We start from the raw sequence: 16,039 nt of genomic DNA, 5'->3' as shown, positions 1-16,039 counted from the left end.
CATTATTATTGTTTAATTTCATGCAAAGGCTAACAAAATGCTAATTGATATAATCATACAATAAGCCATGACAAATATGATACGACATTTACTAACTTATCTTCATTAGTGATCTCATCCCTGGGTCTGTTTACGATATCATGGTAATTATGGAAGGACGTCTGGCAGCTCAGCCTCCTCATTGTATTGTGTAATCTGTCTTTGTTACTGACAATCTTCCCTTTCACTGATTCTTTCTCCAAGTTGAGAAGGTGGCGGTGCTCTGTCGGTTCCTGGACATTGGCGCGGTGACGAAAAACCACCTCTTGAAGTATTCGCTGGCCCACGCGTTCTGCTGCTTCCTCGCATCTGTGGAGGACGTCAACCCGGCCGTGGCCACCCGAGCCCGCCTGCTGCTGGACACCATAAAGAGGCCGGCCCTGCAGGTGACCTGCCACACTTACAGTCTTAAGTCTCATGTGATGTGTTGGTGTCCCTTTCACTGTAATTTAGTCTTCTCCTAATTTTTGGTACATTGATGTTCCGTGTTTTCAAATATACGTCAAACAGCAGAACATATTTTCATGCAATCACATACATTTGGTTAACATTAACATATTTTTCCACTCTGTCTGTTTAACTTAAGGGTAAAAATTAACACAGAACATGCACCTAAATATACTGCCTATGAGTTCATGGTAACTTTACTTTACTTGGTAAGTCTATAATATTGTAATTAGGAAATATCAGAGCAAAAGTAAATTAATTGGATAATTTAAATTTAAACAAATATGATTTACTGTGTTTTTTTTACCATTTTAAGTAACGTTAATTTATAGCTGCTGTTTCTTGTGTGTATTAATATCTATGTTTAAACAGATTTGAACTGCAGATGTGTGAAGAAAATTAGCTAAGCCATGTCTTTTTTATCTAAACCAAAAATACAAAGGATAAATATCGTATTTCTGATATAACACAAGACTGAGACTTGAACCATTTCATAATTTATCAGTAGTGGAATAATTCTCAGTCAGTTGTAAAACCCTGTGTGCTTTGTAGGGCTTGTGTCTGTGCCTGGACTTTCAGTTTGACACTGTGGTGAGGGATCGACCCGTCATTCTCAGCAAACTCCTCCTGCTACACTTCCTGAAGAAAGATATTCCTGCTCTCAGCTGGGAGTTTTTTGTCAACCGCTTTGAAACCTTATCTCTGGAGGCCCAGTTACACCTGGACTGCAACAAGGACTTTCCTTTCCCTACAAGTGTGTAGTCTCCTCACAGTTTTACACTTGCTTTTCCTTCACATCTTTTTCCAACATTTTGTTTGTAACACTTCTTTTTTGCAGCCATCACAGCAGTACGAACCAATGTGGCCAACCTCAGCGATGCGGCAATGTGGAAGATTCGTCGGGCCCGTTTTGCCAGGAATCGGCAGAAGAGTGTGCGCTCGCTCCGTGACAGTGTGAAGGGAGGCCCCTCTGAGTCCAAACGGGCGTTTTCGCTCCCAGAGTCCCTGTGTAACCGAATTCGTGAGTATAGCAGTAGTAGATCAGCCGGTCAGTTTGAGGCTTAGCCTGTGTCACTTTCACTTCGGTCTGTGGTCAAATAGTGTTTGCAAATACCTCGTTCAAGGCATTTTTTTTTACTTTATAGAGGCCAATGCATCTTAAAGTAAATTTAATGTCTGTGCCTGTTTAAAGCGTAACATGACTCGGCCTATTTTATCTTCATTTGTCGGGGAAACTGATGCTTTTTTAAAACTTCAATCAATCAATCGATCTAATCTTATTTGCATAGCCCATATTCACAAATCACAATTTGTCTCATAGGGCTTAACAAGCTGTGACATCCTCTTTCTTTAATCATATTTGCAAACACGATTCCACCAAGGTCTGGTCCCATTCTCCTAATGTTTCTCTCCTTACTTGTTTGTGCCCGAAATTTGTTTGAATCAGTCATTCATTTTGTATCTGGCTCTGCACAGCAGCTGCCTGAGCTTCTATGACATGTTTCTTCTTGTATATTTGTGATGCTTTAAATCTCAGGAAAACATTTTGAGATTCTGTGTCATTTTGGATGTGTGTTTGTGCGTGCATGTGAAGCTCAGACACGTGTCTTGTGTTACATCCCCTGTACATCCTCCTGAATTGTGTTCTTCATATGTGGTTTTTAGCTCTAAGGCTTACGAGGCAAGAGCAGTCTGCCCCGACTCTGGGAGATATGATAGAGAAAGTCCTGCCAGGTAAATAACAATCCAGATCGGAGACATTTACTTTGCATAATCTCATCGTATTGGAAGGTAAAGCTTCTCTGTTTCTATAAATATAGTCATGAAGATATGAAATGAAAAAGGCAATGTTTGCTCAGTGGTGACAGACATTGTTTTTTCATCCTGATGTCAGATTAATCCTGACACAGGAATGAGTGAAAAGAAAACAGGCATGCTGACAGCAGCAGGTCATGTTTGGTGTTTACTCCGTTTACACATTCCACTGATGTACGTGCACTGCACGATGATGTCTCCACCTCTTTTGACAGAGCAGTGGAGAGGATGTGTTGACTCCATCGCTGTGTTGTTAACCCCCCACCCCCCACCCCCTCCCTGCTCCTACACCCTTCCCTCTATCCCATTCACGGTAACCCTGACACTTCAGCCTCTCTCGTAGGCCAGACGCCATCCCCCGAGGACGATTCTACCATCAGAGACCTGCTTCCCGAGGACGCCGGCATAGACCACCAGACGGTTCACCAGCTCATCATGGTGCTGATGAAATTCATGGCCAAAGATCAGAGCAGCGCAGAGGCTGACATCGGCAGTGCCAAGGCTTTCAATACGGTGAAGCGTCACCTGTATGTGCTGCTGGGATATGACCAACAGGAGGGATGCTTCATGATCGCACCGCAGAAGATGCGCACCTCGACCTGCTTCAATGCCTTCATCGCTGGAATCGCACAAGTGACTGAAATATAGACTCACCATCACTTTCATATCCTGTGATGCTAGAGCTTTTTATCCATACTGTTAAATGGCTTACTTTAAGGATTATACTGTGATAATCTGCATACAAATAAACAGTAATTTTCCCTCCTTCAGGTGATGGACTACAACATTGGTCTGGGGAAGCAGCTGCTCCCTCTTGTGGTCCAGGTGTTGAAGTACTGCACGTGTCCCCAACTGAGACACTATTTCCAGCAGCCGCCTCGATGCTCTCTGTGGGCGCTGAAGCCTCACATCCGACAGATGTGGCTCAAAGCCCTGCTGGTCATCCTGTATAAGGTATTCTTCGAATGAATATGTGGATGGGATGATCATCGAGTCTCATTTATTAACATCCAACAACATATTTTCTTTAAATCTACAGTTTGAATTTCAAAGAGTTTGACATAATAATGGTATTACATATTCCTGTTATCTGCAGTACCCTTCCAGAGACATGGATGGCAGCAAAATCGTCCTCCACCTAATCCACATCACCATCAACACACTCAACGCCCAGTATCACAGCTGTCGGCCTCACGCCACCGCAGGACCCCTCTACAGCGACAACTCCAACATGAGCCGCTACAGTGAGAAGGAAAAAGGTGACGAACAATAAGGAGAAGAATGTTGTTTATAAACTTTAATAATGGGCTGTATGAACTATAACAAGCTTAATATGTTGTCTAGTGATCAGTGATGTGGGAGGAACTCAAATAAACAAGTAAAAATACCACATGAACATTTCCATTTGAGTGAAATTAATAGCGTGCTTTTAGTACTTTTAATTTAAGTATTTAAATTAAAAGTACTAACTGATTGGCGGCGACTCTGTGGCTGCAGGCATGCTTTTCTCCCATTGAAGGAATTGGATCAGCAGACCAGTTCCCCTCTCATTTTAGATTATTTAAAACATATATATATTTCAAAAAATTATGTGAACATATAATGCAATGTAGTGGAGAAGAGATCAGATATCGTTTGACAATGAAATAAAGTCAGTAAATAAATAAAGATAAAAAATGTACTACTAAATAAAGTAATGAAGTAAATTTATTTTGTCACATACCACCACTGCCCGTGATAGCGTGTAGTATTGATGTGATCATGATTTTTGACGAAATCTAAAACGTTTGCTTTATTCACTAACTTATAAACATAAATATGGATTGAAATTTTCTCTAAATGGATACACTTTATAGACAAAAATGTATATTAAGATAATAATGATAGCTTAGTCAAGCTTCGATACTGTATCCTACAAAAATGCTCTGCTGATGGTAATTCTCCATTTTAGAAGAGGACAGTGTATTTGATGAGTCAGACGTCCATGACACTCCAACTGGTGCTGCTAACAAGGAGTCACAAACCTTCTTCGCCCGACTAAAGAGGATCGGTGGCAACAAGTCTGTGAAATACCAGCCGGTGGAGCTGAATGCCAAAAAGAGTAAGAACCAGAGGCTTTTTAGATTGTGGTTTTACAGATCATCGATTGAAGATTTAACACCTGATCTTTTCTGTAGTTGCAGGAGGCTTGTTTCTTTCAATGTGATAATGTTTCTTTTGTTTTTCTTCAGGTGAAATTGAGCTGTCAGAGTACCGCGAGGCCAGCGCCCTACAGGACAGCATCCTGCACTGTGTGAGGGAGGAGAGCACCAGGAAGAAGCGGCTGCAGGCCATGCACAAGCAGAAGTCTCTGGACATCTCCAACACAGACTCCATCCTCTTCAATCTGGACGAGCATAGACGCAAGTCATGCATCGATCGCTGCGACATGCAGGTTCCCCCCGTTATCCTGCCTCCTTCGTCTGTCACATCCCACAGCAGACGTCATGGCAAAGGATCCTCTGATGACTCTTCGGTACTTGCGGAGGCTAATGATGGTGTGGACCGGCGAGGCTCTCGAGGTGGACACTCAGACATCTCCAAAACTGTCATTCCCGAGGTCCGTCTCAGCTGCATGGTCTTTGAGGACAAGTTGGACCAGTGCTCCTTGTTGGGGTCAGTTCAGGGAAAAGAGGACCAGGACCTCATCGACCTCTCTTCTGACTGCACCTCGATTCCAGAGAAACACTCTCTGCTCTCGATGTCCGACAGCGACTCCTTGGTGTTTGAACAACTGCCTCCTCTGAGGATCGTTGAGAGTGATGAGGAATTCGACCTGAACACCCTCTTGAGCTCCAGGTTCAACGGGAGCCCGAAGGTCTCTGCTTCCCCTGCGAGCAGTAACACCCTCCGCATGTCTCCATTAGTCCAGGTGAGTGTGGAGGACTGCTCCAGCGAAAAAAACACCCCAGGCTTTCTGATGGGAGAGAGCGGCTTGGAAAAGATGACAAACCGTGTGACTCCCAGCACCTCTTTGGATCTTCCTGACCGACTGGATAATGTCTGCCATGAAAGCCCCATGACTCTAAAGCAGAAAAGAGACCTGCTGAGGAAGACCCCGCATATCCCTGACACCTCATTAGACGAAACATCTGTGGCCCTCGAGGAGCTGAGGATCGGGACGAGTCCCTCTGGTAGGACCATCTTCTTGGACATCCCAGAAGACAAAGCAGAGCCTCCGTCCTCACCAGAGAAGAGCAAGAGTACCAGCAACGATGAGGAGGAGTACGGCGATGATGAAGATGATGACGACATGGGCGATGATGCAGACAGTGACCCTAAACCCGACAATGCAGACGACAATGAAGAGGCAGAATTTAAAATCCAGATTGTTCCCCGACAACGGAAGCAGAGGAAGATAGCGGTCAGCGCCATCCAGAGGGAATACCTGGACATCTCGTTCAACACATTTGATAAGCTCGCTGGTGAGCAGGCTACAGAAACAGGTAAGAGGAAAGGATTAGATTAGGATAAGATGAAAGTAGTCGGTGCTGATTTAGTAAAATCTTTTTGCAGTGTCTCATGTTCGACTTTACCCGTGCATTGATAATTTGATATAAGTTTCTAGGTTTCAAAATATTTTCTGATGGTATCTAAGTTTTGAGAGGGCTTATAAATAAAATGTAAATATATATATAATAAGGTAAAAAAAGTTAAACTCTATAATGAAACTGTAGTGTTCAAGAACCACCAAAACGTTTTGTGGGCTTTGGGGGATTTACTACAAACAGTTTGTATTTAATGTGACAGAAAAGCCTGACCAGAGTCAATAAACTAATGTTATGAAAATGTAAGTCTGCAGTTACAATAGACTACTGTTGAATTATAACGTAACATTGACAACTTTTTTTGCAGAACTGATGTTTTCTGTTATAGAATTATAGAATTGTTGTTTTCGGACATTCTACCGTGGCTCCATTCCCCAAATGCTGCCGCTGCGGATCTGGCTCCAAATGTGCAAGATGGCTGTGTTTGTATCCGGGATGTTTTGCCTTAATTTCCCAGAGAGAGGGCGGAAATGAAGTTGTGTCGTCCATCTTTATGAAGTCTAGGACAGACACTAAAACAAACAGATACTGTTTTTTCTTCTTGTAGATCTCAGGATATGCACCGCATTGGAAATGCAGTTCAGAACATGTGCATGTCCTCTTTACCCAATTTACCACTTGTAATGTCCTGTGGTGTGTTTTCTATCTGTGTTCCCATTACACAAACACACACAAACAACAAGTACTTCAACTGAGACAACTAACACTTTAAACTAGCTTAAAGGAAGCTGAAGAGCAAGGCAGAATTTGATTTCATACAAATAAGTTTAAGCTGCGAACATTGATTTTACGAGGGAGCAAAACACAGAATTGAATATAAACTGTAATTAAATTAGCACTAAATAGATGAGTACTAAACTTCTACTGATGGTGGACCTTTCTGCAAACACTACTGCTAATTATTAATGGATAACTTCTGGCAGATAACGGCATATATTCTAATGCCAGTGCCCCGCCCATCATTCACCCATGTTGCCTTGCAGATCACAAAGTTCTGTCTACATTGGAAAAGCCACGAGAATCTGCCTCAGCCCCAACGCTTGAAGCTGCTATGCCTGAAACGAGCCATCGCTCTTCAGTATCAAGTAGGATGAAAATAATTCATTACATATGAATTTCGATCAGACTTACTTTTAATTGTGTGCAGTCAAATATGCTTTATTACCTGTAGTTGCTGGATGTTTCTCTACAAATTATTTTATCAACATTATATTGGAGCTGGAAATGTTCAACAAATATCACATAATATCATTATTGACTTTCAGAAAACCAAAAGAAATTCTAGGAACCACTGATTTTTTTCTAATTAGTTTCACAATAAAATATTTTTATAATGATTTAGTTCCTCAGAAAACTGAGCTAAATATTTGAATGACTACAAATGACACTGACCATCTCTTTCTATGTGAATGTCTTTCCATGTAACCCATAAAAACACTTGTTTTTGGATAAACTGGAATAAGTTTCGCTGGTACTTTAATCCAGATGTTGTCCTCTGTGTCCGACCTTCAGCTCAGTACCGTCAGGTGAAGCGAGGCTCTCTGGGCGCTCTGACCATGAGCCAGCTCATGAAGCGACAGCTGGAGCATCAATCCAGTGCTCCACACAACATCAGCACCTGGGAAACGGGTCAGTTGCTTTAGACTAAAATGTATTCCATACTAACCAATTGAAGAGGTATGTGGAAATATGTGATGGAAAACAAAATAAATAGCAATATAGTGAACCTCAACTACTGAAATCAGGACAAACTAGTGAACACTAATGAATAAATCTGATGAAAGATAGCGGAACATTGAAAATTAGCTGAAAAGGGACTTTAGGTAATTTTCCACCTGGGCTCTGTGTTTATAGATGTGGGTTCAAAAAACCTTTGGACTGGACTGGTCCAGTTGATTGCCCCCACTAGCAGCCACAACACAGTGGCAATGGCTGCAATGAAAACTTATGGGGCAACTGCGACAGTTTAGGAAACATCGACAATGAAGGGTCAAATTGTTAATCTGGGGTTTTGCTAAGAGTCTGGCTACATTACACGTGTCTCACTCAACGTGCACATTATTGGTGAAAAAAGCAATTTTAGAGCAGTTTTCGTGGACTGTCTCTGTTGCCCCTTGAGATAAAATTTTTACCACATCTACTAGATCGAATTCCAAGGTTATTGTACCCAGTACCTTTCACTGCTGCATTTATAAACACATATTGTACATATAATCTTTGAAATTGTAAGATTAGGATTAATGCAACAACATGTCATTTCTCATTTACCTCATTTAGGATCTAATAACAACATTTTACAAAATGCCTGTAGCTCTTTTTTTCATCACTGATATTCTTCGTCTTCAGGTCCCACGAAAACTAGCCTGCTCTCTGCCCCAAGCACAGTGAGCATGTTCGTACCTGCGCCTGAGGAGTTCATTGACGAGCAGCCTACCACGATGTCTGATAGGTGAGTGAATGAGACGATAGGTGTTCATGAGTTGAAACAAGTCATCTTCATGCTTAGAATCATCCATGTGTATTCACCCGTGTTGTCCCAGGTGTCGGGACTGTGCGGCTGTGCTGGAGGAGTATGACGAGGAGACGCTCGGCCTCGCCGTGGTCGTTCTCTCCATGTTCGTCCACCTCAGCCCCGATTTGGCCGCTCCAATGCTCCTGGACATCATGCAGTCTGTGGGGAGGTATGCGGCCACACAGCAATTCACCGTTAAATTAAGTTTCATGACTCACCCACAGAACTCATGCATAATTCATCCTCATCCACTTCTTCTTTCAGGTTGGCATCCAGTGCCAATTTTTCTGGACAAGCTGAGAGGTATGAAACGTTACAGCCGTCACACCAGTGCTCTCAGATGTTTCGGTGTGAGATTAAAAATACATGTGAGGAGCGACTGCCGGTCCGACTCAGACGTTCTCCCCTTGTGTTGTTTTGCAGCATGTTGATCCCAGGGAATGTAGCAGGTGTAGCCAAGCAGTTCCTGCGCTGTATGTTTCACCAGCTGGCCCCGAACGGCATCTTGCCTCAACTCTTCCAGAGTAACATTAAAGGTCTGTTCATCCAACTGGAAACGCAAAAAATCTTAAAAACTGTTCTTGCCCTAGACCTTTAAAGACTAGTAACTGATAATTTCTATGTGTTTTGACCTCGTTCTACATCTTTAACCTATATTAGATGCATATTTTGTTGCTTTTCCTCACACGTTTAATTTAATTTCTATATTTTGCTGACATAATGGTAAGACTTAGTATGTTCCCACTGAAAATACTGGCAAATTCATTCTTTTTATGTCTATCATTTTCAGATGGAAGTTTTCTGCGAACGCTTGCATCTTCCCTGATTGATTTCAATGAGCTCAGCTCAGTTGCGGCCCTCAACATGCTACTCGAGGTAGGATTTTCCATAACGTGTCTGTGAAGAGTAATTAAACCAGCAGGAGGAGCTCTTGTCAAAGCTGGAGCCTCTGTGGCTCCTGCTACATGTAGAGCATAAGCACATCTACGAACAACAAATCATCGGAGCATCAAGAAAACCTGCCCTACCCTGCACCACTGTAAATGTTGATTGTTATTTTTAAGTTAAATAAACGACAGACAAGAAGTCACTGATCCGTGAACCCGTCCGAGCAATCATCTGTGCCTCAGTGCCCTATATATCCCCTACCCTCATCATGGCCATTGTGATAGATCATGGCTGAACGATCAGTTAAATGGAAATATCTTCGCTCATAGAGTCTCATTATATAAGGCTGTCGTGGTTAATGCCTGTGTGCCCCCCTTCAGGGCTTGAACAACAAGAAGAGTCTGCCAGCAGGGGGCACAATGCTGCACTGCCTGGAAAACATCGCCACCTTCATGGAGGCCCTCCCCATGGACTCTCCAAGCAACCTGTGGACAACCATCTGCAACCAGTTCCAGACCTTCCTCACAAGACTGCCCTCTGTGCTCCCTCTGAAGGTAGATATTGACTCTGCCGTCCACTTAGTCATGGTCAGATATGGTTTAATGTGATTATGGCTGCAGGGAAACGCATATAGCTGTGTGCCCTTGTTGGGTTCAATAGGACAGAGGCTTAACATTGTAATTGATTTGACCCTTGGAGGTCAAATTAATGTACGACGATCGATTTATCACTGCAGAGGAATTTCTAAAACATCTGTTTGTTTAAATAGTGCCCCATGGATTCCAGCCTGAGGATTATCATTTGTCTGCTGAAAATACCGACCACAAACGCAACCCGGGTAAGGTCAGGGCAGGGTTTTACATTCTGATTTGTCCAAATCCTGGTCTTGAATGAATCACATCTTCTTTTCTTCTACCATTCTGCAGAGTCTCCTGGAGCCCTCCTCAAAGCTGCTGAGTTTTGTCATCCAGTATGGCATGTTCAGTCTCTCCTACCTCGTAGAACTGTGTGGACTGTGTTACAAAGGCTTCAACAAGGTATTCCTCCTTTTTGTTTAACGTCTTTTATTTCTTAAGCATTTATTCGTTATTTATTATGAAATAAACGTTGATTGCATAGCCTAATGGCTACATAATAAGGACACTGCCAGCATTTCAATAGTTTCGTTATGGGCCTCACCCTCATTTTCAAATCTTCTCTTCCAGCTGATATATTGTAGATAGTTGGCAGTTGCTACACTGTAAAAAAATAAATGCTAAAAATCTGGCAGCAAAAGTTGCCAAACACTTTCTGTCACATTACAGAAAAAAGTCTTCAATTGTTTTAACGATATTTTTTTTAATACAGATCTTGAATGAGTGACATCTTAACATTACAATTACATATTTTGTTTTCATAGAATTCAATATAATTTAACATTCAAAACGATTAAGCAATTCAAATTCTATAATTTCACCATAACGAATGGACTGGAACTTATTTAATGGTTAATTCATTTATTGGGTTTATGGGATATATTTACTTAATATTACGGCAAATTTTTGTGGAAAAACTTTTTTTTCTAGAGCCTACTGAAGACATGGGAAAGTGTAGAGTTTGATATGTTGGAATAAAACATGTGCTGACGTGTGGTGTTTATTCAGACCTAAAGGAGTTAAAGCTTTTAAACTAATCTGCAGTGTTGAAAATGTTGAGCTCCTGTTTGCAGGCCTTCCCGCTCATCACTCTTTCAGTGCTACACCTACTTCCCCGACTCTCCAGTCAGCCAGAATTGTGCCTATGTGTCACAGATGATTAAGTAGGCAATCAGCCTGTATTGATTAACATGATTAGTTGGTGTGCTCGGGCCGGTGGATGCATGGTGTGTCTCAGAGTGGCTGTCTCAGACGGAGATGGAGCCAGGGCTGTCTGCACCGTTCGGCCAGATGGATCCTCAGTCCTCCACCACTGTCAACACTGCATGCTTTATGTCTCCTGCAGTATTGATTTTCTACACCCTCTTTAATTCCTCACCGTATAATATCCGCCTTTTCAAAACCCAGAGTCACCATGAGCTATTTCTTTTGGAACCTGTCCTGTGCAGTTGTTATATGATGAGGGGATCTTACTGGGAAGCAACGGGGAGGGGGGGCGGGCTGGTCAGCCACCTCAGGAGGTCAGCTTTTAAGAACACAAATTCAGCTTTTCCTGCACAGGATAAAGTTTGTCACACCACACACCATTAGTCACAGATTGGCCCGGGACCCTTGCCTTAAGCGCCTCCTTTGATTTGCTATTTACTGAAGGGACATGCTCCATTAACCTTTAATTATGAGGGTGCCGTGTTACAGGTACGCGCAATAAAAAAGCGACGCGGTGTGAAAATGTCCGGAGCAGCTCCGAAATTCCGTGGAAGCGCGGGAGCATGTGCCCGCGACCGCATAGAGAAAGAGATGGGCAAAGTGGAAGCCAGAAGATGACAGTGTGGTTTGTAAACAGGCAGCTGGGCTTTGTGTGGAAGGGATGAACAAAGAGAGCAGCCTGTCCTCGGGGAGGGAGAAGGCAGCCTGACAGCCTCATCTGAGCTGCCTGGGACTCTGGGAGGAGAGATCTGGACTGGCCTAAATCTACTCCTCAGCTCCACTATTCTCTGTCTATTCTCTGTCTTCCTCCCTCCCTCCCTCCCTCCCTCCCTCCTGGCTGCCTGTCCTTCCCCCTCTATTCAGTCTACAGAGTTTGTGCTCCCCTCGCAGCATGAGTAAGGCAGAGTGATAATAGAAAAAGGCAGTCTTGCTGCATCAGTACACTTACTCCACTCTCTATCTCCCTCGCATCCAGGAGAGAGATAAGTTCTACATGTCCCGCATTGTGGTGTTAGAGCTTCTGCAGGCTCTCAAGTTCAAGTCTCCTCTGCCAGACACAAACTTGTTACTGCTGGTCCAGGTAAAATAAATAAATAAAAAAAAGTCTTTACGCTCATGAAATACAAAATGTGAACATGAGAGCTTTCTTTCCGACATTAAATTCAAACCTGTGTCTGGGGAATTTGTCAGTTTGTCTGTGCAGATATCGGCACACGTCTGGCAGAATCCACCATCATCCAGAAGCACATGATCCTGACGCTGCCGGGGGTGAGACTTGAGTGGCTTTGTGTTTGGATTATATTAAAATCAGCCTTGTAAAACAGCAGGAAATAAAGACGCAACGCAGTGTGACTCCTCCTGAAGGATAAACTGCCTTTGTTCTCCATAGTGCACGACTGCAGCAATGGAATGCATGAGGCAATACATCAGCGAGCTCCTGGACTTCATTGCGGACATGCACACACTAACCAAACTCAAAGTAAGTCTTGTTCTTCACGTGAGCACCTCACGGTTTGTCGAGTTTTATCATAAGTTTTTCACGACCTTTATCCCTAATCTGTGTTTCAGAGCCATATGAAGGCTTGCTGTCAGCCGCTGCACGAGGACACGTTCGGTGGAAACCTGAAAGTGGGCTTGGCACAAGTCGCCGCCATGGAGATCAGCAAAGGCAATCACCGTGACAACAAAGCCGTGGTGCGGTATCTGCCCTGGCTTTATCATCCTCCATCCACCATGCAACAAGGGTGAGAATTACAAAAACTACAGACAAGTTTAGTGATGAATCCATGACATACAGTGAAAAATGTTCTCTCACTTATCTGTAGTTGTATCTTTCCTGGGAGAGCATTTTGGCTTTATTTCCTAGATGTTGAGATGTCTGATGAAAGGAATTTGGTTGGCGGTATTTTAAGAATTTAAATATCCCCTCTAAAACCTCCTAGTCTTCTCAAAAAAAAAAATTCTTTGAGCTACTAAAACATAAAAGCATTAGCAGATATGTCTGATTTGAAACCCGACACATATAATCAAAATCAAAATAACTGGACATAATACCGCTAAAAAAAGTTAAATCTGCCTTTATTTGCTAATGGTGAGATTATCCTGAGAAACACAACAAAAGTATTTAGAGGCTGATTTTACATTTTTTATCTATTTTATTGTTTTTTCTCTGCAGACCAAAGGAGTTCATCGAGTGTGTGTCCCACATCCGCCAGCTGTCCTGGCTCCTTTTGGGCTCTTTGACGCACTGTGCCCTGCACCAGGGCTCCACCTCCTGCATGCCCATCCCTCTAGACGCCGGCTCCCACATCGCAGATCATCTCATTGTCATCCTTATTGGTTTCCCAGAGCAGTCTAAGGTCTGACACGTACATATCTCTTCTAATGATCTCACCTAAGATGCGTTAATATGATCTACAGTAAAATTACCTCACAGGCCCTTTTATTTATCTCCTTCTTGACCTCCTCCAGACGTCGGTGCTGCACATGTGCTCCCTGTTCCACGCCTTCATGTTTGCCCAGCTGTGGACCATCTACTGCGAGCAGGGGGCCGCGGCTCCCTCCCTGCAGAACCAGAACCAGACAGAGTTTTCCTCCAGCGCCATCCTCACCGGTCTAGAGTTCTGGAGTCGGGTTACACCCAGTATCCTGCAGCTCATGGCCCACAATAAAGTTGTGAGTCTTCTGACCTCTCATTTACCGATAGGAATATAGCTAAGCTAAGCTAATGTATAGTTATAGGTATGTTAATATATGTAGTATATAAAGCAGATTAAATGCTTTTGAGTTGTAGTCAATTTCAATTTTTGATGGTTTTCTGTCAGATGGTGGAGATGGTGTGTCTTCATGTCATCAGTCTGATGGAAGCCCTGCAGGAGTGTAACTCAACCATATTCGTCAAGGTTTGTTAGAACTCTCGAATTGTTTTCCTATATGCTCAAATTCAGTCATCTTAACAATTAGCCTAACACAACGTCATGTTCATTCCTTCATTCTAGTTGATTCCTATGTGGCTACCCATGATTCAATCAAACCTCAAGGTAAGGCCTTTAAAATAATCCCCCTGCCATTACTGGTACAGATGAATAACAATCAAGTAAATATCGACTTGTTATGAATTCAAACCAAGTTGTTGTCATCTTCCCTTCCTTCCTTCCCTCCCTCTTTCCTTCATTAGCATTTATCTGCAGGGCTTCAGTTGCGTCTCCAGGCCATCCAGAACAGGGTGAACCACCAGTGTCTGCTGAGCCAGACGGCCGGAGCCCCTCCATTCGCCCTGCGCAAGTGGCTCCAGTGCACCCAGTTCAAGATGGCTCAGGTGGAGATCCAGTCGTCAGAGGCTGCCTCACAGTTCTATCCCATGTGAGCCCTCCTCTGGACACATCGGCGTCGTCCCGGTCCTTAGACCTGCGTGTATCTGCTCTGACGGACACCTCTGACCAAAAAAAGACTCCTACCTACACTGATGCTGTGTGCGATTCATTTGGACTGAGTCGTTCAGCAGCTTTAGTATAATATCTGTACAGCAAATCTATGCTATTTTGAAGTACTAGCACTGGAGCGGATGATTCAAGGTTTGTAGGCTCGTGTCTGTTAACTGTATCAGGTGCCTAACTGTTGTTTTCAACAGATCTGAAGAGTCAGTAGATGACTGAGAGAATTTCTATACGCCCATGTTTGTAACAGTGAGAGTCTGAAAGCAAACGTGTGTTGAACCTTAGATATGATCACTCTGTAACATTCAGATTCTATTACTTTTTAAGATGGTTGAAAGCTGAATAATAAAAGTATGAGTTTTTTCTAAATGCCGAGACAAAGTCCTTTCACAGAATTCAAATGTGACATTTCACTGCCCTTTAATGTCCCGGCCCGCCGCGGAAAATGTCCAGTTTACCATACTGCAGATGGCAGAGCGATAGCATCAGTTGTGTGGACGAGAAACTGAAAGCTCAGGTGTCTCCGGGAAAAAAAGAACATGCCGTGCATTACCCGGCTCGGGCCTGAGATCCTTGTCAGACTGTCAGTCACGCTGCCTCTCGCCATCAGGGCTCGAATCGATCAGGGGCTAATCTGAGTCGCAGCAGCGGCTTCGTAACTCGATAAGGTGGAGCCAGACATTGGAGGTAAACAAGACTATTTCGGTTGTGTGTCACCCCCACCCCCCTCCCTGTTCCAAAGTGGAAAGCCCCCCCCCCCCCCCCCCCCCGCCTCATACACACACAGACACAAACTCCTTCTCCATCCCACTTCATTGGCAGCAGCAAAACAGATTGGCCCACGCATATACCAAGCAAACAGAATTACCTTTGGCCTAATGTGGTTTGCTGTGATTAAGTATTGTTGTGAGGTCTAACCACATTACCACGAAGCTCTCGTCTGAGAACAACAGATGACATGACAGCACGGGCCGTAGAGCCGAACAGCACATTCGTCATTGTTTTGATCCTCACCGCTGCAAGGATTTCATTATCAAGCTTTAAGATGAATTCAATCTGATGACATAAATGTATTCTGCGGGGGAGAAATTGGTTCATTGGACAAAAATAAGCCAAATTTGATTTCGCCCAACTAAATAGCTGATTAGTCAATGCCTGTATGAGAGGTTGTTGAGAGGTGTGTGCCAAATGAGTCGCTATTGTGATGATATCACACAATGTGACTAACGAACAAACACACAGACACACAGACACACAAACACTCCCGGCTGACCCCGAACCGGCTGAATCAGGCTGCAGTGCCCCTTCTCATCAACCTCTAGTCTTGGCTCATCAAAGAGCCCCTCTCCTACTGTGTGTGTGCGTGTTAGTGCGTGTGTGTGTGTGTGTATTCAAGTGATGGTGGATGCCGGTGTGTATGTCCATGTGTGTGTGTTTAACCAAGTCCCCTTAGCTCTGGGGCTGCATCTGTCA

General features: G+C 43.5%; 1 protein-coding gene across 3 annotated transcripts in view; it reads left to right on the top strand.

Annotated features, from left to right (window-relative positions):
• LOC133962520 (protein unc-79 homolog) overlaps positions 1-14,935 on the top strand; it is a 34,635-nt gene extending 19,700 nt beyond the window's left edge. For 2 of the 3 annotated variants that reach the window (XM_062398153.1, XM_062398151.1), the window contains 28 exons: positions 244-425; positions 1,039-1,240; positions 1,325-1,507; positions 2,152-2,220; positions 2,645-2,934; positions 3,073-3,255; positions 3,398-3,560; positions 4,253-4,402; positions 4,533-5,786; positions 6,872-6,973; positions 7,401-7,517; positions 8,235-8,337; positions 8,429-8,569; positions 8,665-8,703; positions 8,824-8,936; positions 9,191-9,276; positions 9,669-9,842; positions 10,058-10,126; positions 10,215-10,325; positions 12,106-12,210; positions 12,321-12,398; positions 12,520-12,609; positions 12,699-12,874; positions 13,306-13,489; positions 13,602-13,805; positions 13,955-14,032; positions 14,129-14,170; positions 14,308-14,935. In XM_062398153.1, coding sequence (XP_062254137.1) covers positions 244-425; positions 1,039-1,240; positions 1,325-1,507; positions 2,152-2,220; positions 2,645-2,934; positions 3,073-3,255; positions 3,398-3,560; positions 4,253-4,402; positions 4,533-5,786; positions 6,872-6,973; positions 7,401-7,517; positions 8,235-8,337; positions 8,429-8,569; positions 8,665-8,703; positions 8,824-8,936; positions 9,191-9,276; positions 9,669-9,842; positions 10,058-10,126; positions 10,215-10,325; positions 12,106-12,210; positions 12,321-12,398; positions 12,520-12,609; positions 12,699-12,874; positions 13,306-13,489; positions 13,602-13,805; positions 13,955-14,032; positions 14,129-14,170; positions 14,308-14,496 — 4,877 coding nt within the window. In that variant the 3' untranslated portion in view covers positions 14,497-14,935. The remainder of the gene's footprint in view (positions 1-243; positions 426-1,038; positions 1,241-1,324; positions 1,508-2,151; positions 2,221-2,644; positions 2,935-3,072; positions 3,256-3,397; positions 3,561-4,252; positions 4,403-4,532; positions 5,787-6,871; positions 6,974-7,400; positions 7,518-8,234; positions 8,338-8,428; positions 8,570-8,664; positions 8,704-8,823; positions 8,937-9,190; positions 9,277-9,668; positions 9,843-10,057; positions 10,127-10,214; positions 10,326-12,105; positions 12,211-12,320; positions 12,399-12,519; positions 12,610-12,698; positions 12,875-13,305; positions 13,490-13,601; positions 13,806-13,954; positions 14,033-14,128; positions 14,171-14,307) is intronic. The other variant, XM_062398152.1, reaches the window with a different exon arrangement.
• The last annotated feature ends 1,104 nt before the right edge of the window (positions 14,936-16,039 follow it).

The sequence above is a fragment of the Platichthys flesus genome, chromosome 10 (assembly GCF_949316205.1).
Source record: "Platichthys flesus chromosome 10, fPlaFle2.1, whole genome shotgun sequence".
Classification (NCBI taxonomy): Eukaryota; Metazoa; Chordata; class Actinopteri; order Pleuronectiformes; family Pleuronectidae; genus Platichthys; species Platichthys flesus.
The sequence above is the reverse complement of the archived record's forward strand: the minus strand, read 5'-3'. Positions and strand labels throughout refer to the sequence as shown.